The 24,827-nt window shown below is 44.9% G+C and overlaps 1 protein-coding gene across 9 annotated transcripts in view; it reads left to right on the top strand.

Annotated features, from left to right (window-relative positions):
• DZIP1L (DAZ interacting zinc finger protein 1 like) overlaps positions 1–24,827 on the top strand; it is a 56,573-nt gene that overhangs the window by 16,534 nt on the left and 15,212 nt on the right. Inside the window, exons 1-10 of one of the 9 annotated variants that reach the window (XR_015147729.1) lie at positions 1,072–3,592; positions 5,480–6,061; positions 8,109–8,193; positions 11,538–11,659; positions 12,306–12,467; positions 16,548–16,676; positions 20,324–20,386; positions 21,704–21,844; positions 22,173–22,276; positions 24,286–24,316. Coding sequence is in view for 8 of the 9 variants with exons in the window: in XM_086357580.1 (XP_086213706.1) it covers positions 3,590–3,592; positions 5,480–6,061; positions 8,109–8,193; positions 11,538–11,659; positions 12,306–12,467; positions 16,548–16,676; positions 20,324–20,386; positions 21,704–21,844; positions 24,286–24,316 (1,318 nt within the window). In the remaining variant the exon portion in view is untranslated. Of the gene's footprint in view, positions 1–1,071; positions 3,593–5,479; positions 6,062–8,108; positions 8,194–11,537; positions 11,660–12,305; positions 12,468–16,547; positions 16,677–20,323; positions 20,387–21,703; positions 21,845–22,172; positions 22,277–24,285; positions 24,317–24,827 lie in introns of those variants that run through there. The other 8 variants (XM_086357580.1, XM_086357670.1, XM_086357838.1 and 5 more) reach the window with 8 other exon arrangements.

Genomic DNA, 24,827 nt, shown 5'->3' with positions numbered 1-24,827 from the left:
GTGAGTTCCCTGTACCTAACTAGTTGCTTACCTCTTGCCACTTTCAAGATTCTCTTGTTATCTTGAATGTTTTTCTTTTTTAAGTTTAATGTGTCTTGGTATGGAACTCTTTGGATTCGTCTTGTTTAGGACTCTTTGTGCTTCCAGGACTTGGCTGTCTGCTTTCTTTCACAGGCTAGGGAAGTTTTCAACTTTTATTTCTTCAAATAAATTCTCTTCCCTTTTCTCTCTCTTCTTCTGGGATCTTTATAATATGAATGTTAGTATATTTGATTTTGTCCCAGAGATCTCTTAAACTTCCCTCACTTAAAAGTTAAAAAAATTTTTATAATGTTTTGGCTGCCCTGGGTCTTTGCTGCTGCATGGCCGTTTCTCTCGTTGCAGTGAGCAGGCACTGCTCTCTGGTTGCGGTGCGTGGGCTTCTCACTGTAGTGGCTTCCCTCATTGCTGAGCACTGGCTCTTGGGCGGGCCGACTTCAGTAGTTGTGTTTCCTGGTCTCTAGAGCACAGGCTTGATACTTGTGGCACATGGGCTTAGTTGTTCCTTGGCATGTGGGATCTTCTCAGACCAGGGATTGAACCCACATCTCTTGTACTGGCAGGCAGATTCTTTACCACTGAGCCACCAGGGAAGCCCTGCACTCACTTTAAAAAATTCATTCTTCTTTTCACCTTGGGTGATTTCCACTATTCTGTCTTGTAGTTCACGAATCCATTCATCTGTATCATCCAACCTACTGTTGATTCCTTCTAGTGTGGCAGTCCCCAACCTTTACGGCACCAGGAACTTGTTTCATGGAAGACAGTTTTCCTTGACTGGGTCGGGGGAATGGTTCAGGCAGTAATGTGAGTGATGGGGAACAGTAGATGAAGTTGCGTTAGATCGCCTGCCACTCACCTCCTGCTGTGCAGTCTGGTTCCTAACGGACTATGGATCAGTACTGGTCCACAATCTGGGGAGTTGGGGACCCCTGTTCTAGTATATATTTTTTTTCAGTTGTTGAATTCTTCAAGTCTGTTTGGTTCTCCTTTATATTTTATAGCTCTTTGTTAAACTTCTCAATGTGTTCATGCATTCTTTTCCTGAGTTTGTGGAGCATCTTTATGATCATAATCTTAAATTCTTCATTGGGTAGATTGCGTATCTCCACTTGATTCTTTTGGGGTTTGATCTTGTTCCTTCATTTGAAACTCATTTCAAATGAGTTTTGAAATGAGTCTTCCTCATTTTGTCTAATTCTCTGTTTATTTCTTGTATTAGGTAGGTCAGGTTTTGTTTCCAGATCTTGGAGAAGTGGCATTACATAGGACATGTCCATGGAGCCTAGCACCGAACTCCCCCTGGTCACCAGAGCTATTTGCTCTAGGGGTGCCAGCTATGTGGGCTGAGTGGGCCTTTCTGTGTGGCTGGGCTAGCTGCTGTGAGTGTGCTGGTAGGCGTGGGTGGCCCTGCCTCCCATGGTGGCTGCCAGCCCCCTGGTGAGCAGGGGTGAGTCCTGGAACAGCTGGCTGTGGGGCTCAGGGCTAGTGGCAGCGCTCCCATATGCAAGCATGCAAGCCCTGCTGGCCTTCAGAGTCAGATGTTCTGGGAACTCATCTTCATGGTGCATGACCCCTGGGCTGGGAGCCATGAGGTGGGGCTCAGACCCCTTCTTCCTTGGGGAGAACCTCCGCAATTGTCCTTATCCTCTTGTTTGTGGTTCACTCACCCACTCCCCCCAATCCCTTTACCTAGCTTATGGTTTCTTCTTTGTATCTTTAGTTGTGGAAAATCTTTTCTGCTAGTGTTCAGGTCATTCCTGTAAATAATTATTCCTGTAAATAGTTGTAATTTTGGTGTGTCTGTGGGAGGAGGTGAGCTGGGGTCTTCCTACTTCACCATATTGCCCATACCTACTTGAATATCTTCTTAATGAATTTGGAATTAGCCCACAAGGAACACAGAACATCCCTTCCCGTATGGCTGAAGCTCAGTGGTGGCTGCCCCTTGTAAACAGGGCATGCACTCCCTATTTTGCCAGTCCCTGACGCTGCCTATGCCAACACTCCCTGCAGTGGTTCTCAGTCAGTTAGTCTGAAGATCTGCATTTCTAATGAGTTTCCGGTTGATGCTGATGCTGCCGGCCAGCAACCACACTTGAGAACCACAGCCCAGTTGTATCTTTTAAAATATTTATTTGGCTACACCTAGTTTTAGTGGTAGCACATAGGATCTTCAATCTTTGTTGCGGCGTGTGGAATCTACTTCCCTGGCCAGGGTTCGAACCTGGGCCCCCTGCATTGGGAGCATGGAGTCTTAGCCCCTGGACTACCAGGGAAGTCCCTGCCCAGTTACATCTTGGACACTAAGTTAGGGAATTAGTTGCCACTTATCATCAAACTTATGGTTTTTCTTACACCTGGCATGTTTCCTACGTTTAACTAACATTACCTTCCTGGTCCGGATGGAATTTAGATTTTCTATTTCTGCTGCTGCTGCTGCTGCTAAGTCACTTCAGTCGTGTCCGACTCTGTGCAACCCCATGGACGGGAGCCCACCAGGCTCCCCCATCCCTGGGATTCTCCAGGCAAGAACACTGGAGTGGGTTGCCATTTCCTTCTCCAATGCATGAAAGTGAAAAGTGAAAGTGAAGACACTCAGTCGTGTCCAACTTAGTGACTCCATGGACCGCAGCCTACCAGGCTCCTCCATCCATGGGATTTTCCAGGCAGGGGTACTGGAGTGGGTTGCCATTGCCTTTTCCGTTGCTATTTCAGTATAATCAATTTTTTTTTAAGTCACACATTTGTGTCCGGCTCTCTGCAACCCCATGGACTTTAAAGTCCATGGAATTCTCCAGGCCAGAATACTGGAGTGGGTAGCCTTTCCCTTCTCCAGGGATCTTCCCAACCCAGAGATTGAACCCAGGTCTCCCACATTGCAGGCGGATTCTTTACCAGCTGAGCCACAAGGGAAGCCCAAGAATACTAGAGTGGGTAGCCTGTCCCTTCTCCAGCAGATCTTCCCAACCCAGGAATCGAACCGGGGTCTCCTGCATTGCAGGCGGATTCTTTACCAACTGAGCTATTAGGGAAGCCAGAATAATCAATATTGGAAGGTCAATCTAAAGATATCAAGAGATAGGCCTGTGAAAAACAGATTTGGGAGTGGCTGAAGCTTATGGTAGCTGAAGCTAAGGGTATGTGTGAGCTCATCCCCAGGGAGCATGTGCTGGGAGTGACAGGTGGGGGGTGAACAGCAGACTGTCACGGGGGCACGGCATACTCTGCCTTAAAGGAAGGGCAAAAAGATAGTAACTATTCAAGGGAGAGGCATTCAAAGAGGTGGGAGGCAAGCCGAGAGAGTGGCTGACGGAACTTTCTTGGCCTTATTATTAGAGAGGGGCTGTGGGCAGACATCTGAGGCCAAAGCTTAAATAGTTAAACAGCAAGTTCTCAGGTGAGCTCCTGGTCTGTGGGAGGACAGGAAGCAGGAGTCCTGTTACCCTCACCCACAGCACGCCTGGTAACCTCTGTTGCTCCAAGGTACAGCTTGTTGTGGCAATTGTCTCTGAGGCTCTGGTGACAAGGTTGCAGCCAGCAGCTGAGCATGGTGAGTGTCATGTCACCTGCCTTCTTTTTTTAAAAAAATAATGTACCTTATTAAGAGAAACGTGCTAGTCTCCTCATGGCCGTGGTTGGTATGCTTGTGGCTGGATTTTTTTTTTTTTTCCTGGAGTTTGTGTTGAGGAGGAGTATCTGAGAAAGGGAAGCATGGGAGCTGAAATGGGAAAGGTGGGTCAGTGGCATCCAGGGGCAGCTTCAAGACCAGGCTAAGGGTTTGCACTGGGTCCTGTGGCAGCAAGGAGCTGTGTGCTAAGCTAGCTGGGGTGAGGAATGGGGGGCAGCTGTGTGGTTAATGCATCTCCATGGCCCCAGTGCCTGGCACCAGGCCTGGCCAAGGTAGGCATGCTCTAAACGGGGGGAGGTTAAGTGAATGAGTGGATGAATTTGATGGATAAGGAGTGATGATCTGATCAAAGCAAAATTGTAGGACAGATAGCCTAAAGAATTGATGTAGGGCAGTTCAAAGTCCACAAGCTTTGGAGCCTGTGTGTGTGTGTGTGTGTGTTCAGTCATGTCTGACTCTTTGCAACCCCATGAACTGTAGCCTACCAGGCTCCTCTGTCCATGGAATTTTCCAGGCAAGAATACTGGAGTGGGTTGCCATTTCTTTCTCCAGTAGATCCTGCCTACCCAGGGATCGAACCCATGTCTCCTGTATTGCAGGTGGATTCTTTACCACTAAACTATCTGGGAAGCTCCTATATATATATATATATATATATATGTGTGTGTGTGTGTGTGTGTATACCCATACATATGTGAGATACACCGATCTCCTTTATTTTTACAAATTATTATTACATGTCATGTTAATATATTATTTAAACAGAAATGCATATATATGTGTGTATATATAGTCATTATTCTCTATCAGTACATAAAAGGCTGCCTTCTTATTAATAGCTGCGTAGTATTTCATGTATAGAGATACCTTACTTTGTACTTTCTTATAATTTTCTTGTACTTTACTATTACAAATAATACTACAATGACAAATTTTGCACAAGCACCTTTGCACACCTGTATGAGTTTATCTGTGGAATAAACTATAATTCTTAGTAATGGAATGTTCATTTTAAATTCCAGTTGCTATTGTAAAGTTACAAAGAGAACAATTTCTTTGTCTAACAAGAGAGTGGTGAGTAGAATCTGGGGCTTTTAACAACAAACTGGAGCTGTTTTCTAAACCATAAGGATTGGAAAAGAGACCATTGTGGACCGAACAAGATCTCTGTGCAGAGACCCAACTGCTGTCTTGAGCGCCACCTCATGGCAGAGGTGGACATCATTTCACTCACATCCCACTAAAGAAAACATGGTCATATGGGTCCACCTTACAGCCGGGGAGACTGGAAACTGTAGCCCATCCCATCCATTAAATTTTTGCAATTACCAGAGGAGAACCATTTAATGTCCACTGTTAAGTGGCTCTACCTCCCAAGGCAAAGTTACTGGACTTTATCCTGTGATCAGTATAGGGTTGCAGAAAGGCTTCCATATACATTTGACAGCTCCCTCCTGACCCAGCCCTCTGACAGGCACTCTTGCAGTGCACTTGGGCATGGTGGGGCGGGGGCGGGGGGTACACTGAGGACCTGCTGTGTGTCAGGCACTGGGCTGGGTGTTTTTCCTTCCTCATTCCTAACCACAGGCTTGCAGAGGAGGCACCATGATTCCCAGTACACATGGAGGCTTAATAATACAAAGGATCTTGCTCAAGACTGAGGATCTGAACCCACATTTGTGTGTTATAAAGCCCACAGCTTGCTTTGGCCATGTCAGCGCACACTGCACACTAAAGCTCCTGCTGTCCAGTATGGTACACGCAGCCACATGCGGCAGGCCTAACTTCGACTCTCTTCTCATTTTCCAGGCCCTCTCTCAGCTCCTGTGCCTGTTGCCGTGGCCTTGGTGGCACCCTTCCCCGGTGGCCAGCCCAGGGCTTCCCCCACCCATGCAGTCTCCCACCACCACTGCCCAGGGCCTCAGCGGCCCCCTCTTTGGGGCCTACACTCTCCCCACCTTCAAGTTCCAGCCTCGCCGTGAGAGTGTGGACTGGAGGCGCATCAGTGCCCTGGATGTGGACCGCGTGGCACGGGAGCTGGACGTGGCTACCCTGCAGGAGAACATCGCCGGTGTCACTTTCTGCAACCTGGACCGGGAGGTGTGCGGCCGCTGCGGGCAGCCCGTGGACCCAGTGCTGCTCAAGGTGCTGCGGCTGGCGCAGCTCAGCATCGAGTACCTGCTGCACTGCCAGGACTGCCTCAGCACCAGCGTGGCCCAGCTGGAGGCGCGGCTGCAGGCCAGCCTGGGCCAGCAGGAGCGTGGCCAGCAGGAGCTGGGCCGCCAGGCCGACGAGCTCAAGGGTGTGCGGGAGGAGAGCCGGCGGCGGCGCAAGATGATCAGTGCCCTGCAGCAGCTGCTCCTGCAGACGGGCACCCATAGCTACCACACTGTGAGCACCTCTGTGGGGCGGGGACCCTGGGAGGGCTGTGCGCCCAGCCAGTGGCCACCTCTGTGGCAGTGCCGCCTGGGCCCCGAGGCAGCTGTGGCCATTCTCACTGGGGCTGGGAGCAGGTTTTAGAGATGCCGTTCATCACCAGAGAGCCCCCTGCAGTCTGGTTAGGTCTACAATGCATGTGGAGTTGTGTGGCAGGTGTGTATGAGTTCAGAGTATAGATGTCTTATGTGTTATGTCTCGTGTGTGCATGTGTGAACATACGTACGGTGTGTGTGAGTTTACAGATGGTGGGTAAACATACCTAAGGTGTGTATATGATTGCTTGGAAGGTTATGTCTGTGAATGGGTGTGCGTGTGTGTATGTAGAATGTGTGGCATATAACACACTTACGTAAAATGTGCATGTAAAGATACACTTTTGTCGCATGTGTGGATGTATGAAGGGTGTGTATGTGTGTAGAGGCCTAAGTGTGTATGTGTGAAGGCTTTGTGTGTGTGTAGAGGTGTGATGTGATAAACATGTATAAGAGGTGTGTGAGGGTACGTGTGAAATCAGTGTGTGACAAGGAACTGGTGAAGACAAGCCTGTTCTGGAAAAGTGATCCCATTAGTCAACCAAGTGACAGCTTATCACTCAAAGTGGCATTTGAGCATTTGCGTCTCTTTCCATGAAAAGTGTAGATTGGGATCAGTTGCCCTTTAATGAATTGTTGGTGGCTAGATCCTCTGGCAGGCTCTGAGGATGAAGGCATCAATCATGCTGGTTCAGATTTTTCAGAAATTCACATAGTAAGGGTGACTGGACAGAAAGAATCACTAAGATATGATGTTAGTGACTAGAATGGTAATTGATGCAATTAATACAATGTTAATTATGATAAAAGGGTCAGACCTTTTCCAGTAGTAAATTACAAAACAGCAGTTTAACCTGGCTTAGGCCAATAAGGAATTTATTGGTTTATGGATTATGGTGGACTCAGATAATGGCACCAGAATCTGGTTTCTCTCTCTGCAGCTCTTGGCAATTCTTTGTCAGTGTGGATTCCATTCTCAGAAAGAGTCTGTCTGTGTGGTAGCAAGTTGGCCACTGCAATGCCAGTACTTCATTTTCCCAGGTTCAGAGCTGGCATGGCAGAGGGCCGTGTTTGGTGCCTGGTTTGTGGATGTGCTGCTTGCGGTGGGAAAGGGGAAGTAGGGAAGTGGGGGAGGAGGGGAAAATTATGGAAAATATCAAATGTATACAAAAGTAGAGAGAATAATATAACGAACCTTCATCTGCATACTACCTAGCCCAATAGTTTTCAACTCATGGCCAATGTTGTTGCATTCGTTCCCCTACATGCTTCCCCCCACCCCTGGATTATTTTGAAGTGTATCAGTCATATGACTTTATCTGTAAATATTTCACTTTGTATCTCTGAAAGGCAAGGACTCCCGCTTTTAAACATAAGCATAATACCATCATCATGCCCTGAAAAACCAACAAAAATTCCTTAGTATCATCAAATGCCTAGTTTTTGTTCATAGCTCCCTACAGCACTGGTAGTGTTTTAAAGCTCAGAAAATAAATATTTTGAAGGGGCTGTATAAAAAATATATATGTGTATTTAATGGCTAAGTGGTAAAGTATCCGCCAGCAATGCAGGAGATGCAAGTTTGACCCCTGGGTTGGGAAGATTTCCTGGAGAAGGAAGTGGCAGCCCACTACAGTATTCTTGTCTGGAAAATCCCATGGACAGAGGTACCTGGGGGGCAACAGCTCATAGGGTTGCAAAAGAGTTGGACATGAGTTAGCAACTAAACAACAGCAACATATATATGTATATATATATATGTTTTATATATGTATATATGTATACATATATGATATGTATATGTATATATATATGATTTGCATTACTACATTACTTTGTAAATCAAACTTTTCATTTGTGAAGCAGCCCAGGGTTCCGAAGGAATGGGAGTGTTGATAGAGGGAGAATCATCCCAGGATGACTCAGGTGAGCTGATCCTGCACTTCCCACTGCTTCCCTCTGTGTAGTGCCACCTGTGTGACAAGACCTTCATGAACGCCACCTTTCTCCAGGGTCACATCCAGCGCAGGCACGCAGGCATGGTGGAAGGCGGTGAGTGGAAGGGCCTGGGCTTCTCTAGAAGGCTGGGAGGTAAGGGCCCTTTAGAGTCACTCAGTCTGTCCCATTCACAGTCAAGAACACTGAGACTCAGAGAGGAAACACTGACCATGGTCACATGGTATAAGGGACAGAACAAAGCCTGGACGCTGCCTGTCTGACTCCCAGCCCAGCTCAGCTGGTGGAGGGCGTGTACAAAGGTCAGAACCTGACATCCAGTCGAGGAGCTGGTGATCCCACCATCCACGTGGAGGGATCCCACAGCGGGTAGGAACGTTTCTGACCCCATGTTTAGAGAAAAAGGTCTGGGAGTCAGACAGGTAGGTTCCAGCCTTCACTTTGTCCCCTACTCTTATGTGACCATGGTTAGGGTGGTTTCTCTCTCCGAATCTCAGTGTCCTTGCCTGTGACTGGGGCAGTTAGACACAGTGACTTGGACGGGCCCTTACCTCCCAGCCTTCTGTGAATCTGGTGCTGACTGTGAGTAAGCCTAACTGGGCCTAAGGAGCAGTCAGACCAGTTCTTTGACTTTTTAATGTACATGAATTCATTATGATTTAATCACTGTCATTTTACTGTTTCAAATTCTAAAACAAGTAGCAAGGCTATATGTTTTCCCCTTTAAGAGATTTTTTTGAGATTCAGTAAAAAATATCTGTTAATGCAAATATATTATGATAAAATGTAATATAAATTAAATATAAAATTTCATTGAATAAAACATTTTTCCCTTTATTTTAATTTCCTTTTGAAAGAACAGAGTTTTAAAATAGCACTAGTCACCTAATTACTATGCATTTATTATATATCTGATTCTTCTTAGTTCTACATTGGAGGCAACTAAAGAAAAACAGATTTTCTATTTATTAAATACTTTTTTCTGGAAAAGATATATGTTTTTGAAGAGATAGTTGTACACTCATCTTCATAGGAGCATTATTCACAGTAACTAAAGGTGTAGAAGCAACCCAAATGTCCACTGACAGATGAATGAATAAGCAAAATGTGGTATATGTATGTGTGTGTATATATATAGAGATAGAGAGAGAGGGAGAGAGAGATACAAAGAAATATTTTTCAGCCTTAAAAAGAAAGGTCCTTCTGCAATTTGCTACAATAGGTTATTTTGCTAAGTGAACTGTCAGTTAAAAAAGGACAAATACCATATGATTTCACTTATATGAGGTACATAGAATAGCCAAATGCATAGAAACAGAAAGTAGAATGAAGGTTGCTAGGGGCTGGAGGAAGAGGGGATGGGAAATTCGTGTTTAGTAAGGACAGAGATTCTGTTTTACAAGATGAAGAATGTCCTGAAGATGGGTGGTGGTGATGGTTGAACAACATTATGAATGGATTTAATCCTACCGAACTGTACATTTAAAAATGGCTAAGATGGTAAATTTTATGTTAGGTATATTTACTACAGTAAAAAATTGGAAAATACATGCCTTTCACATAGAAAATTTTAATGCAGAAAGGTAGAAAAGAGAAAATAAAAACCATGGATGATATCATCTGCAGCTAATATGTTGGTGTGTCTGTGGTCATTATTTTTTGTGTATGAATATTATCATATAGGATGCAGTTTTGATACTGCTTATTTTCAATTAAGAATATATCATATTTTCCAAAATCATTAAATCATCTTTGTAAACATGGTTTTTTATGGCTGAATAGTATTTCATCATGTGCTGATCATAATTTATTTCAAAACTGAATTATTTCTTAATTTATTTGGATAACTAAAACATTCCCCAATTATAAATCACATGGTGGCAACATTCTTGTGCATAAATCCTTGTGCATGTTCCTTATTACTTCCTTAATGTACAGTGGTGGGAAAATACGGAGAGGAAAAATATGTTCTTAAGGAAATCCCATGGACAGAGGAGCCTGGTAGGCTACAGTCCATGGGGTCACAAAAGAGTTGGACGTGACTTAACTAAAACAACAACAATTAAGACAACTTTGGCTACATTAATGTTCAGTAATTTATTATCAGGCAGCTGACTTCTCAGATACTGCAGTTCTCCCATTCCAGACTCACCTCAAATCACTTTATTTTTATTTTATTATTTTATGTTTTTGGCGGTGCCACATGGCATGCCTAATCTTAGTTCCCTAACCAGGGTTCAAACCTGTGCCCCTGGCAGTGGAAGCCCTGAATGTTAACCACTGGATTTCCAGGGAAGTCCCTCAAATCACTTTATTAATCCAAATTAATTTTCACTGCATCTAGAAGTTGCTTGTTTCTAAAAAGCCCCATTTGAGAGAAGCCATATATCTTTTAAAAAAAAAGCTTGAAGTTTTAATAAAAGTACCATCTAATAATCCCTAAATGTACTTTGAAAAGTAACAGATGTCCAAGTACAATTGGTGTCTTTTTCATTAACCTTTAACTCTTAGTTTATCAGTATGTGGTTTAGTTAGAATATTCTTCTATAATTCAAGTTTTCTTCATAGTGCACAGTGCCTTTTTTTTTAATTTGAAATTTAAAACCACACATTTGAACTGTACTACATTATTGAAAAGAATGAACTTAAAACTACAGTTCTTATCATTACTTTAAATTCCCCTCTTTGTATTAATAATCAGTGTGTACATACTATCTGGTATCCCGATTCTGTTACTCTACCAGTTTTGCATTCATATTTCCCATTTGTAAGTACTGTCAAAATAGTTATTTTAGGGACTTCCCTGGTGGTCCAGTGGTTAAGACTCCAAGCTCCCAATACAAAGGGCCCAGATTCGATTCCTGGTCAGGGAACTAGATCCCACATACTGCAACCAAAGATCTGGTACAGCCAAATAAATAAACAAAAATAAATACATATTTAAAAAATAGTTATTTTAAATGACAACTATAGTTCACATGTATTGAGCTGTCCTGCCAGGTGCTATGCTAGGCACTTGGCATTGTCACATTTCATCCTCACAGTGACCCTCTGGTTTCAATTCAGTTCAGTTCAGTTACTCAGTCATGTCCGACTCTTTGCAACCCCATGGACTGTAGCACGTCAGGCTTCCCTGTCCATCACCAACTCCCAGAGCTTGCTCAAACTCATTTCCATTGAGTTGGTGATGCCATCCAACCATCTTATCCTCTGTCATCCCCTTCTCCTCCTGACCCTCTGGGTTAGGTGCTGTTATTGCTTCCATTTTCTACTTTGGAGAAACAGAGGGTCAAGGAGGTTACATCATTTGCCCAGAGTCAGTGTACACAGTGTAAGTGGCAAAGCTGGTCTCAGACTGAGGTGTGACTGCACACAAGGAACTGTACACACCACTGACTCTGACTTGTGCTGGTCACCCTCGCTTTGCGTGGATCCCACAGGAAAGCAGAGGAAGCAGGAGCAGCCAGTGGAGGAGGTGTTAGAAGAGCTGCGGGCCAAACTGAAGTGGACCCAAGGGGAGCTGGAAGCCCAGAGGGAGGCGGAGAGGCAGCGGCAGCTCCAGGTGGGCGTGGAGGAGGAATGACAGGGGATTCAGTCACAGACTGGCCAGGAGACCCGTAATGTGCTCAGATCCCAGAGTCGACAATTCTGGCTGTTTCCCAGAGCTGAGATTCAGGGCTAGGATGGTGTCTTCCTGGATGTGCCAAGTGATTTTAGGTAGTCTGGGAAGGAAAATTCAATTATTTGGCCAGAACTGTGTGGCCAAAAGAGAGCTGCAGCTTCCTGTGTTTGCACCCTCTGAGGGCATTTGAGCCTGAATTTTAACTTCTTAAAACATACTGTTAGCTTTTGTTAACAGGAGGAGAAAGACTGGGTAAACTCCAGAAGGCAGCTCAGAGGAGGCATTCAGTAAATATTTGTAGAATGAAAATACATACACTTGCGTCATGCCTTCCATCACTTATTCATTCATCACTCCTTGCCAGGCATCATGAAGAATATAAAGAGAGAAGAGACGTGATCCCCATCCTTTACAGTTCAGATAAGACTAATTCCACTCCCAGTCCAAACACTGGGGACTGGGGGATAAATGTTCTTTGGGTCTCCAGAGTGACTTACATGGAAAAGGGGCCCTGGCAGTTTCTTAGTAAATATTTGTCATAGTGTGGAATTAATAATGATTCTCTTGTTCTTGCTTTTTTTTGTAGGAAGCAGAGATCATTCGCCAGAGGGAAGCAGAAACTAAGAAAGAATTTGATGAATGGAAAGAAAAAGAGCGGGCCAAGCTATATGGGGAAATAGACAAGCTCAAAAAATTATTTTGGGATGAATTTAAAAGTGTTGCCAACCAGAACTCTACCTTAGAGGAGGTACCCAACGTAAAAGACTTCTCAGAGTTCTTTAGCTGAAAACCTGCTTATTTGTTCACAACATTTATTTCTTTGTACTAGTTCTGAGTCCAGACAAAGACGGCAGTGGCTGGTATTGAACCCATGCTTCATCACACACTGGCTGTGTGATCTTGGGCATGTTACTTAATCTTCTTTGCCTCAGTTTCCTTTCTGTAAGATAAGTTTCTGAAAGGGTTAAATTAGCACATCAACAATACCTAACATTATCTGGCATATATTATAGTAAGAGCTCCAGAGATGTTATGCTTATTTTTGCAAAGGGCTTCACTGGACAAGAAATGAGGCAAAATGTAAATGGAAACATTTTTCTTCGAACAAGTATTTGCTGAGCGCTGGTTACAAGCTGGCACTCTGTTGGGACCTGTGGAGTCACACAGTAACTAAGATTTACTGAAACATTTCTACCCCTGTACAAAGTTCTTTATGTACACTAGCTTTTAATTCTCATAACAACCAAACAACTCTAATATTCTAAAGGTAGGCATGTCGTTAGTTTGTTAATTTCTTTTTTTAAAAAAGATTTATTTATTTGGCTGTATCAGATCTTAGTTGCAGCACCCAGAGATCTTTTATTGTGGTGCAGATTCTCTAGTTGCAGCATCAGGCTTAGTTGCTCTGTAGCCTATGGGATCTTAGTTCCCCAACCAGGGACTGAATCTGTGTCCCCTGCATTGCAAGGTGGATTCTTAACCACTGAACTACCAGGGAAGTCCCTAAGTTTGCTTTTAAAAAATTTATTTATTTTTGGCTGTGCTGAGTCTTCGTTGCTGCATGTGGGCTTTCTCTAGTTGCGGCGAGCAGGGGCTACTCTTCGTTGCCATGTGCAGGCTTCTCATCATGGAGGTTTCTCTTGTTGTGGAGCACGTGCTCTAGGGCATGCAAGCTTCAGTAGCGTGGGCACACAGGTTCAGTAGTTGTGATGCAGGGGCTTAGTTGCTCCTCGACTTGTGGAATCTTCCTGGACCAGGGACTGAACTCGTGTCCCCTGCATTGGCAGTGGATTCTTATCCACTGTACCACCAGGGAAATCCTCCCTAATTTATTTTTTAAAAGAATTCCCTGGTGGTCCAGTGGGTAAGGCTTCTACTGTACAGGGTGCATGTTTGATCCCCTATTGGGTATCTCACATGCCGCACAGTGAGTGCTGCTGCTGCTGAGTCACTTCAGTCGTGTCCGACTCTGTGTGACCCCATAGATGGCAGCCCACCAGTATGCCCCGTCCCTGGGATTCTCCAGGCAAGAACACTGGAGTGGGCTGCCATTTCCTTCTCCACAGTGAGTACAAAAGGTAAAAAATAAAATGCCTTTAAAAAAAAAAAAAAAGGAAAAGCTATTATCATTCCCCCTTTTCAAGCAAAGACGTTGAGGCCATATAACTTGCCCAAACAGCTGTTTTAAGAGGTAGACTGGGATTTGAACCCAGCTCCTTAAACTTCAAAGCTCTGCTCCTTTGATAAATATTATCAAATTTATTTACGAAAAACTTATTAAAATTATCCCTGGACTGTATCTTCCCATATAAACCTGTGTAAGGGAAACATTTTGAAAAATATTTTCAGAATGTTGTTGTGTTTTAGTCACTCAGTCACGTCTGACTCTGGGATCCCATGGACTGTAGCCTGCCAGGCTCCTCTGTCACGGAATTTCCCAAGCAAGAATACTGGAGTGGGTTGCCATTTCCTTCTCTAAGGGATCTTCCTGACCCAGAGATCAAGCGCTTCTCCTGAGTCTCCTGCATTGCAGGCAGATTCTTTACTGCTGAGTCACTGGGGGAGCTGTATCAGGGAAAAGGTTTGAAGAGAAGTATTTTCAGAATGTATTCAGCTGTTATTGGTTCTCCGAACAGCAAGGAATATATTTTCTTATTTTTGAAAATGAATTGTCTAATAGTGTTTCTCACGATCATTCTACATTTTGCCTAAAGAAACACCTAGGCAGTTTTTCCATAAGGGGATTGTTGTAGGATATGGAGGGAGCCTTGAGTGATCCATCATCTCAATCTGAGATGGAAAACCAAGGATGGAGGGTGGTGGGGTTGAAACGAGAGATAAGGGTGTGTGTGTGTGTGCATGCATGTATGTGTATGTGTAGGGACTTGAGCCCTCCCATCCTAAATGGTCCCCTAGCGTGGACAGGGATGGTTTATGGAAGACAGGATGCTGCTCCACCATGTGGTCATGGTTCTGACCCCAGCTCCACACTCATCATCTCTGAGCTCATCTGAACCTTTGACTCCCACGCTTCCCCTGACATTGCTCACTGACTAGACACGTTCTGTAAATAGGTACTGATTTAAATTTGGAGTTGTTGTTCATAAACCACGTACTCAAAATTTAAAAGGTTACATCTATTAGGAAATTTTGAGTTGTGGTGAATAAGGACATAATTCTTATTACCATCCATGGTTTCCTTTTAACCGGGATTGCATTGTCTTAAACTGGAACATCCATTTTTTTGTCTTCCCCCGTAGGATGACTTCTGTTGAATTTTTGTGTTTGTGTGTCTCCCCTCATCTCCTCTCACCTGAAATTTTATTATTTTAATTTTATTAAAGTATAGGAACCAAACTGGATACAAAATTCTCAGTGTACTTGGATAATTATTTTGTTAGTTTACTTTTTAAAAATTCTGGGAGTGGGGGAAACAGGTAAGATTGCATTTAGAATGATTGTGTAAAACACTGTAAGTCTACTTTCAAAGCACAAGAGATGTTTGGAGTGCCAGTGAGAGCTAAGTGCATTTTGAAAATATTTGTTCTCATAACTTTTTCCCTGTTACAGAAGTCAGAGAGCTTACTTTGGCTAAATCATCTCATTAAAGAGAGAACTTTAGATTAGATGTAGGTTAAGTCCAGTTGTCAAAGGAGGCCCCAGTTGAAAGGAAAGCACCACGATGGTTTGTAACATCAAGAAAGCCGGTCTCTAGTGTGTCGTAAGCAGCTGTGTGAAGACAGAAGTGACGCATTGGAGGCTGAAAGTTGTGCATACATCTGATAAAGCATTTAATGCTACAAAAATATTCAAGGGGTTTAGAAATGATTTTCTCAGGTCGTGCCAGTGGTAAAGAATCTACCTGGTGATGCAAGAGACACAGGAGACATAGGTTTGATCCCTGGTTGAAGAAGATCCCCTGGAGAAGGAAATGGCAAACCACTCCAGTATTCTTGCCTGGGAAATCCCATGAACAGAGGAGCCTGGTGGGCTACAGTCCACAGGGTCTCAAAAAAGTCAGACATGACTGAGAACGCACTACTGTATTTTGTATGAGAAATGGTTAACATTTGGACCCAATATTGCTTGAGCAGAAGAGTTAAAGATAATAAGAATGTGAAGTTAAACTCAGGGGCTTACCAGTTCTCTAAAGCTGTAATAGGGTCTGTGAGTTTTATATGGTAATAGAGATGTAGGTAATTGCTTTTGTCACTACAGTAGTGATCTATTTAAAAACATAACTATGGGGAGGAGGTGGAAAGGTATCTTCTCTTTGATCCACTTTTCCTTACCTTTTCCTTCACATTAGCTCAGGAACTGTTAGCTCAGGAAGCACTCACTAGGCATTGGTGACATGACTCCAAGCTGTGAAAAGCCAGGACTTCTTGGTGACAGCCAAGATTTTTTTCTTTGTTGGAAGAGGAGCAGGAGTCCTCAGGGAGTGGTCTGGAATGCCAGAGACCCTCCTCAAGACTCTGAGAGTCTGATTCTCTTTAGCCTATTTGAGACTGAAGAAGAAATGGGAAAGTTGTCAGACAAGTTTTGGGCTTGAAGTACAGCAGAATTTCAGTGCAATGGAAATGACACTCTTGAATTGTGTTCTTCCATGGGATTTTCTTCTCCTGTGCAAGAGCTGAGCTTTCAGGAGAACCGTAGTGAAGGGGAGTGTGGACTTGTGGGAATATTTGCAGGCATGCAGATACCCAGTAAGTTCAAGTTGGGGCTTTGTGGTTGGGGTAAGTATGCCCTTCTGACACCGCTCAGGATATAAAAGACAATGTCACGATTAGATCTTCATCCGAATGAAACTACACTTTGGCCTTTTCAGAAGCTGCAGGCACTGCAGTCCCACAGTGTGATGAAGTCCAACCTGGGGTCCCTGCGGGATGAGGAGCCCGAGGAGCGACTCAGGCAGGCTCAGGAACTCTGGGCTCTGAAGGAGAAGATGGAAATTCAGGTGAGCCAAGGTCCCATGCCTTTCTTCCTGAACCAGGCAAGAAATGTGCTGTCTCCCAACAGTTTCTTGTTTTCACTCTGGTTTTAGGGTGGTTGCTGTTGTTCAGTCCCTTGGTCGTGTCTGACTCTTTGCGACCCCATGAACTGCAGCATGCCAGGCTTCCCTGTCCTTCATCTCCCAGAGTTTGCTCAAACTCATGTCCATTGAGTTGGTGATGCCATCCAACCATCTCATCCTTTGTTGTCCCCTTCTCCTGCCCTCAGTCTTTCCTAGCCTCAAGGTCTTTTCCAGTGAGTCAACTCTTCGCATCAGGTGGCCAAAGTATTGGAGTTTCAGCTTCACCATCAGTCCTTCCAGTGAACACCCAGGACTGATTTCCTTTAGGATGGACTGGTTGGATCTCCTTGCAATCCAAAGGACTCTCAAGAGTCTTCTCCAACACCATAGTTCAGAAGCATCAATTCTTTAGTGCTGAGCCTTCTTTATGGTGCAACTCTCACATCTATACATTGACTATTGGAAAAACCATAGCTTTGACTGTTTGAACCTTTGTTGGCAAAGTGATTTAGGGAGATTAAAGACATCACAGTTCTATATTTCAGACCTTGTGCCAATTAATGAAAGCATAGAGTAGAGTTCTTAGGGTTCTCAGGTGTGGCTGGTGACATTCAAATGTGCAGTGTCAGATTTGCCAGGGAGTTTTTCGAAAATACATTCAGCCATGTATCTTACTGGACACCATTGCCCTCACTTTGAGTCCAACCCAGTTGAAAACTATTCTTTGAAAGTGTGACAGTCTCCTGGCTTTGAAGATATTTGGCATGGATCTAATGTTCAGTTCAGTCACTCAGTCATGTCTGACTCTCTGCGACCCCATGAACCACAGCACACCAGGCCTCCCTGTCCATCACCAACTCCTGGAGTCTACTCAAACTCATGTCCATCGAGTCGGTGATGCCATCCAGCCATCTCATCCTCTGTCGTCCACTTCTCCTCCTGCCCCCAATCCCTCCCAGCATCAGGGTCTTTTCAAATGAGTCAGCTTTTCACATCAGGTGGCCAGTATTGGAGTTTCAGCTTCAACATCAGTCCTTCCAATGAACACCCAGGACTGATTTCCTTTAGGATGGACTGGTTGGATCTCCTTGCAGTCCAAGGGACTCTCTCAAGAGTCTTCTCCAACACCACAGTTCAAAAGCATCAATTCTTTGGCGCTCAGCTTTCTTTGTAGTCCAACTCTCACATCCATACATGACCACTGAAAAAACCATAGCCTTGACTAGATGAACCTTTGTTGGCAAAGTAATGTCTCTGCTTTTGAATATGCTGTCTAGGTTGGTCATAACTTTCCTTCCAAGGAGTAAGCGTCTTTTAATTTCATGGCTGCAATCACCATCTGCAGTGATTTTGGAGCCCAGAAAAATAAAGTCTGACACTGTTTCCCCATCTATTTGCCATGAAGTGATGGGACTGGATGCCATGATCTTAGTTTTCTGAATGTTGAGCTTGAAGCCAACTTTTTCACTCTCCTCTTTCACCTTCATCAAGAGGCTCTTTAGTTCTTCTTTACTTTCTGCCATAAGGGTGGTGTCATCTGCATATCTGAGGTTATTGATATTTCTCCCGGAAATCTTGATTTCAGCTTGTGCTTCTACCAGCCCAGCATTTCTCATGATGTACTCTGCATAGAAGTTAAATAAGCAGGGTGACAATATACAGCCTTGACATACTCCTTTCCCTATTTGGAACCAGTCTGTTGTTCCATGTCCAGTTCTAACTGTTGCTTCCTGACCTGTATACAGGTGTCTCAAGAGGCAGGTCAGGTGGTCTGGTATTCCCATCTCTTGAAGGATTTTCTCCACTCATGTGAGATGAGTGCAATTGTGCGGGAGTTTGAGCATTCTTTGGCACTGCCTTTCTTTGGGATTGGAATGAAAACTGACCTTTTCCAGTCCTGTGGCCACTGCTGAGTTTTCCAAATTTGCTGGCATATTGGGTGCAGCACTTCCACAGCATCATCTTTTCGGATTTGGAATAGCTCAACTGGAATTCCATCACCTCCACTAGCTTTGTTTGTAGTATTGCTTTCTAAGGCCCACTTGACTTCACATTCCAGGATGTCTGGCTCTAGGTGAGTGATCACACCATCGTGATTATCTTGGTCGTGAAGATCTTTTTTGTAGTTCCTCTTTTGTTTTCTGCCATTAAAGTGGTATCATCTGCATATCTGAAGTTATTGATACCTGTCCCAGCAATTTTGATTCCAGCATGTAAGTCATCCAACCTGGCATTTCTCATGATGTACTCTGCATATAAGTTAAATAAGCAGGGTGACAATATACAGCCTTGATGTACTCCTTTCCCAATTTTGAACCAGTCTGTTGTTCCATGTCTGGTTCTAACTGTTGCTTCTTGACCTGCATACAGGTTTCTCAGGAAGCAGGTAAAGTGTTGTGGTATTCCCATCTCATTAAGAATATTCCACAGTTTCTTGTGATCCACACACTCAAAGGCTTTTAGCATAGTCAATCAAGCAGAAGTAGATTTTTATTTTGGAATTCCCTTGCTTTTTCTATGATCCAGCATATACTGGCAATTTGATCTCTGATTCCTCTGCCTTTTCTAAATCCAGCTTATACATCTGGAATTTCTCAGTTCATGTACTGCTGAAGCCTAGCTTGAAGGATTTTAAGCATAATATTGCTGGCATAGAAATGAGTGCAATTGTATGGTAATTTGAACATTCTTTGGCGTTGCCTTTCTTTGGGATTTAAATGAAAACTGACCTTTTCCAGTCATAAAACATCTTACAATTACAGCACTCTATTTTAAGCTGGAAACAACTTAACTTTGATTACATACAAATAGTCTACACTTTTCCTTCTCTTCCTCCACACCTTCTGGTGTCCACAAGCTAGCCAGTAGGATCTGAAGCTGGCGTTGAGATCTGTGTGCCAGCGCTGAAAACCGGTTCAGCTATGTTGATTCCCTCAGTTCTGGTGGAGTGAGACAGAAGTGGGCCTCCTGGGCAGCATCCTTCAAGCCCTGGGCAGTCAGATGCTCGCTTGCACTCACTTTCCTTGTGGGAGAGACTGTGGGCTGAGGGGGTCTCTCTTAGCACCAAGCTGTACTGGTTTGGGTGAGGGGTAACACAGGTAAGGTGAAACTATTCTTCCCCTCTTCAGTGTATCCACTCTTGGATTTTTTTGCTTCATCAAGGTGCTAGGACCTCTAGCTGGATTCCCGAGCTCTCATAAAGGTATTCTCATCTGTGGGTATTTTGAGAACTGGAACCTACTAGTCCATCATCTTGCTGACATCTCTTACATTTTTTAAGATGAAATCTTTGACCACTTAGAATTTGTTTTCATTTAAGATGTGAAATAAGGATACAAGTTCATATTTTTTTGCAATCCAAGTTCAAGTAGTTAACTACTTGTTTGAACACCATTTGTCAGTAATGCATCTTCCCCCCAGAGTAGATTCCATTCCCCCCGCCCCACCCCCGCCCTGTATCTTTGGGCTTTCTAGTCTTTTCACTGCTCTGTCTGCCTACTCTGTGAGCCAGTACATTTTAATTCTTTTAGCTTTGTACTGTATTTTAATATCTAGAGGGGCCCATTTGATAAGCATTTAATCTTTTTCAGAAAACAGAATGGAGGAGGAAAATGAAGGCACTGCAGGAAGAGCATGCAGCTCAGAAGAGAGAGGTAGGTCTCACCGGACTGTCTTGGGGAGCCTGGTTTCCTGTGACTTCCTTTCATACTTCAGCTCCCTATCGTTTGCCCCCTGCCTTGAACTGGTTGGCAGATATTTTGTTGCTGATATGGTTCCCCGTTGCTGACCCCCGTCAATACACAGAGGGGTCAGCTGCCCAGAGGGCTGCTTCCCTGGCTGGGAGCAGGAGCCTCAAGGCCTTCTCTTCTGAATCCAGCACATCCTTTCTCCATGGATTCCTCTTCAGTGACTGCTTAAGGCTCTCTAAGTAGGGCTGTGCTATAAAACTCAGAGAATTGCCTGGTCATTCAGTGTTTGGGCCCTCCTTTGAAACCCCACCCAGGAGAGATCCGGGTGGTTGTGGACCTCAGCGATAGTTCAGGGGCAGCTCAAATGGAAGGATTCAGACACTGAGACCAGTGGGGAGAGAGCAGTAGTCCTCAGGACAGAGAAACCAGCTTATATAAAAATGTCCCTGAGGAGAAGGCAAGTGGAAGAAGCCAGTTAAGAAGAGCCCTAGGTTCTGCTTCAGAAAGCTCAGAAGGTAAAGGTGCTTAGATCTGAGTCTGGTGCATGATGGATGGCCCCCCATTCAAGTGGTTCCCCTCTGATAAGTTTATCTTTTAAAAAAAATCTTTATGTATGTATTTTTTGGTTGTTCCATGTGGCTTGTGGGATCTTAGCGTCTCAACCACTGGACCACCAAGGAAGTCCCTGATAGGTTTATCTTATTTGAAAAATTGAAAAATGGGAAATGCATTCACGTTTATTCCAAAGAGCAGAAGAACTATATTAAGGTACATGGAGTAGTCTCACTTCTGCTCCATTTCCATCTACCTATCCCCAACACCCACCCCACAGGTGACCACTTTTATTGCTTTCTTGTATTCTTTTAGAGGTTCTTTATGCAGAAATAAGTGGTGTCATTTTCTCTCTGCTCTTACATCAGAGGTGGCTTGTAACCACATTTCCTTCATTTTTTGTCTTCACCTAAAAGCACCCATTTGATGATTTTTGAATGACCTCAGCTTACCTGACTGTCCTTCCGTGGGTGACACAGCTGACAGAGAGCCTTTGCCCTGAGCTTAGGGGCCTGCACTCAATTCTCACTTCTCAGGTACCACTTAACATGTCCTCAAATAGGAAGGAAGTCAGTCTTGTTAGAAAGCTACTTGCCCAGGTCTGGAAACCCTCCACCTACTTCAGGTGAAGCTCCGGCCAGCGTTTGCCTGCAGGTGCAGGTCCTGCAGGCACTGAGCTCTCAGAGGTCCCTGCAGACATGTGACTGACCGGCCACCCTGTGCCACCAGCTGCAGGAGCAGAACGAGAGGCTCCAGGCTACCCTGTCTCAGGATCAGAGGAAAGCAGCCGCCCAGGCCCAGCGCCAGATCCATGCCCTCTGCACCCAGCTCCAGGAACAAGCCAGGCTCATTGCCTCCCAGGAGGAGATGGTAGGCGTGTCCCTCCTCATAGGCGTGTCCCTCCTCCCAGTCGGGACCTGGAGCCATAGACCCCTTCCCTGTGAGGATCTCCTTAGAGTCTCTTGGACTTGTTGGCTCCAGTCTCATTAGTTAGGGTCTCTGAGGAGAGGGAAGAGTCTTCAGACTTGAGGGGCAGAAAGTGATGAGGATGACGTGACTGCTGTCCTTAGGGGCTGTGTTGGTGGGTTCACAGTACCAGCAGAGACCATGTGAATGCCAGCGCCTGGTTAATACTTTGTTTATTCCTCCATGTAAACCTCACTGCTGCCTTTCAAGGTAGACATTACCTTTTCCCCAGCTTCCTTTGACAGATGATGAGGCAGGCTGCAGAACTTAAGCACCTCGCTTGAGTCTACACAGTTCATGTTATAAATGACAGGGGTGAGAGTCAACCCTAGCCAGGTAGGTGGAATGTGAAGCCTGTGCTCCTTTCGCTGTGTTCTCAGACACATTTCTTAACTAATTCCTTTTTCATAAGTTAACAGCCTCTGAGGAGGTTGTTAGATAAGCTAGTATGACGAGAAGACATCACTTACTACGCACCCTTCTTCTAAAACCACCCCTCTGACTCTTCATCTAATGTGGACCATTCTCTGCCCAGTCAGGGTGCAGCTCCCCGTTCTGAGCCCCAGGTCAGTGGAGACGTGTATCTGTCCCCAGCTGGGCCCTGCTGTGGCCTCAGGTCCTTGCCGTGAACCACCCTCCCCAGAGCTTTCCTGGGCGGAACACCTACTGTCACTATCTAATCCACTGACCCTCTCGCTATTTGTCCCTTTCTCTTCTTCCAGCTGTCAACATATCTAACCCACTTCCTTGCTGCTTTTCTTTTTCACTACTTCCCCTAACACATTTAGCTCTTCAAAGCTGTGGCTGCCTGGAGGTTTCCTCCTTTTGTTACCAGAATTCTTATTTATAGTTGTTTCAGTTAGGAACCTACTGGCTAAATATAACAGAATAGGTTAACCGGTGTTTATTTTTATTGTAACACCAAAAGAGGTCACATTTGATTTAGCAGCAACATTATGCCATTGGAATTCTAGACTGTTATTATTATTATTTTTTTAATTGCCATCTTTAGCATATTCCCTGGTGGCTCAGATGGTAAAGAATCTGCCTGCTATGCGACAGACCCCAGTTTGATCTATGGGTCAGGAAGATCCCCTGGAGAAGAGAATGACAACCCACTCCAGCATTCTTGCCTGGAGAATCCCATGGACAGAGGAGCCTCATGGGTTATAGTCCATGGGGTTGCAAAGTGTCAGTGACTGAGTGACCAACACTTTCATTTTCACTTTAGCATATTGACTTAGGCTTGACTCTGATAGTTGCAGAATGGCTGCCATAGCCCCAACCATCACAACCATATTCAATGCAGAAAGTTGATGAAAGGCTCTTCTCAAGGCTTCTACTTATATTTTACTAGTCAAAACTGTGGAAACTACAGTTGTGAGAGAGGTTAGAAAAGAAATAATTAGCTCTATACTTTCTAGGATAGAGGTAAGCAAAGGAGGAATGGAAATGGACGTTGGATGAATCATTCATCAGTAAGTGGTAGAAAGCGACTCAGGCCTAAGCCGAAGAGGAGATTTGTCATAAGGTTCAACAAGGTCTCTCAGAAAGCTCAAGGCAGCAGAACAGCTAAGTCTAGGAATAAATTGAATCCAGAGACATGAAATGTGGTCAAGTCATTGCTCTGTGATATGTCTCTGTTCCTTCTTCTGTAACTGTTTTGATTTTCCCTGTGAAGGTCAGCTTCTACTCCATGTCTGCCCCACGTGGCAAAAGAAACAAACAAAGAAAATAAAAACTCAAACCAGTTAGCTGCCCAGAGCTCATGAGTTGACATGTTACCAATCCAGAATTCTCTGCCCAAACCTGGACAGTCAGCTATGGCTGTGGTGTGGGGGTCACAAAGTTACAAGGGGCTGTCCTGTCTGTGACTATGTAAACCAAGGAAGAAGAGGCACTTCCTGGAAAAGAGGGGTTGAACAGAGAGTCAGTGGCTGTTCACATCATGCCCCCTTACCCCCAGGGGGCACTCAGCTCAGAGCCCACATCTCAGGAGGGGCAGCTCCCTTGAGGTTACTTGTGTGCTTGTGCCCCTCTGCTTGCATGGGGTTCCTGTCCTTCAGGCCACAGTCCCTCTCTGTAGAGGGGCCTTCTTGCCTCCCCACCATGGGAAAATGGAGCATGGTGCCAACCTGATTACCACTGTTCAGTCTTGACGCCATGCCCTCATATCTGCACAGCAGGAGGTATGTTGCAGGGCCAGGGCAGAGTATTCTGAGCTCCAGCTCACAGTGGATGGTGTGGAAACACTGGCTGTCCCTTCTTTATAGAGCTAGGCAGCCCCACCGCTCACAGCAGAGCCCCCTGCTGCCTGTAACCTGCTTTGTTCCATGTCTTTGCAGATGCAGGCCATGTCTCTCCGGAAGGTGGAGGGTAAGTCTGTTGTCTTGGACTCTCCTGTCTCCTGTCTCTCCTGCCTCTGGTCCCCTCTCCTGTCTCTGTCATGCTATACCAGTCAATGTATAGGATGAGGATGGTGGCAGCTGCTCAGGGACCTGTGGCATCAGGCTCTCTGGCTGGACAAGGGAGGGTGAGAAGATGCTTGTTTCTGGGACAGACAGGGCTCCAGCCCAGGTTCATGCTGAAGGCATTCTGTGCAGGTAGCAGGGTTTCTTGTCTGGCCTGCTCTTCTCTGTAGGATGGTGGAGACATGAGGTGGGGTGAGGGGTGAGAATCCTGGGCGGGAGGTGATGGGCTCATGAACAGGCTCTTTCTAATTCACCACAACTGTGATTCAGTTCCATCCAACTTTACCTTGTTTCCATCCTGCAGCAAGTTGACCCCAAATCTCTGTGAATATGCCTGTCTAGAGTCTGCCCTCCTCGTCTTGTGTGCGTGCTTCTTAGTGTGCATGTCTGACAGATGCGGTGCTGATGTCTAAAGG

The sequence above is a fragment of the Bos grunniens genome, chromosome 1 (assembly GCF_055505025.1).
Source record: "Bos grunniens cultivar Pamir isolate PY7600 chromosome 1, Bosgru_T2T1.0, whole genome shotgun sequence".
NCBI lineage: Eukaryota > Metazoa > Chordata > Mammalia > Artiodactyla > Bovidae > Bos > Bos grunniens.
The sequence above is the reverse complement of the archived record's forward strand: the minus strand, read 5'-3'. Positions and strand labels throughout refer to the sequence as shown.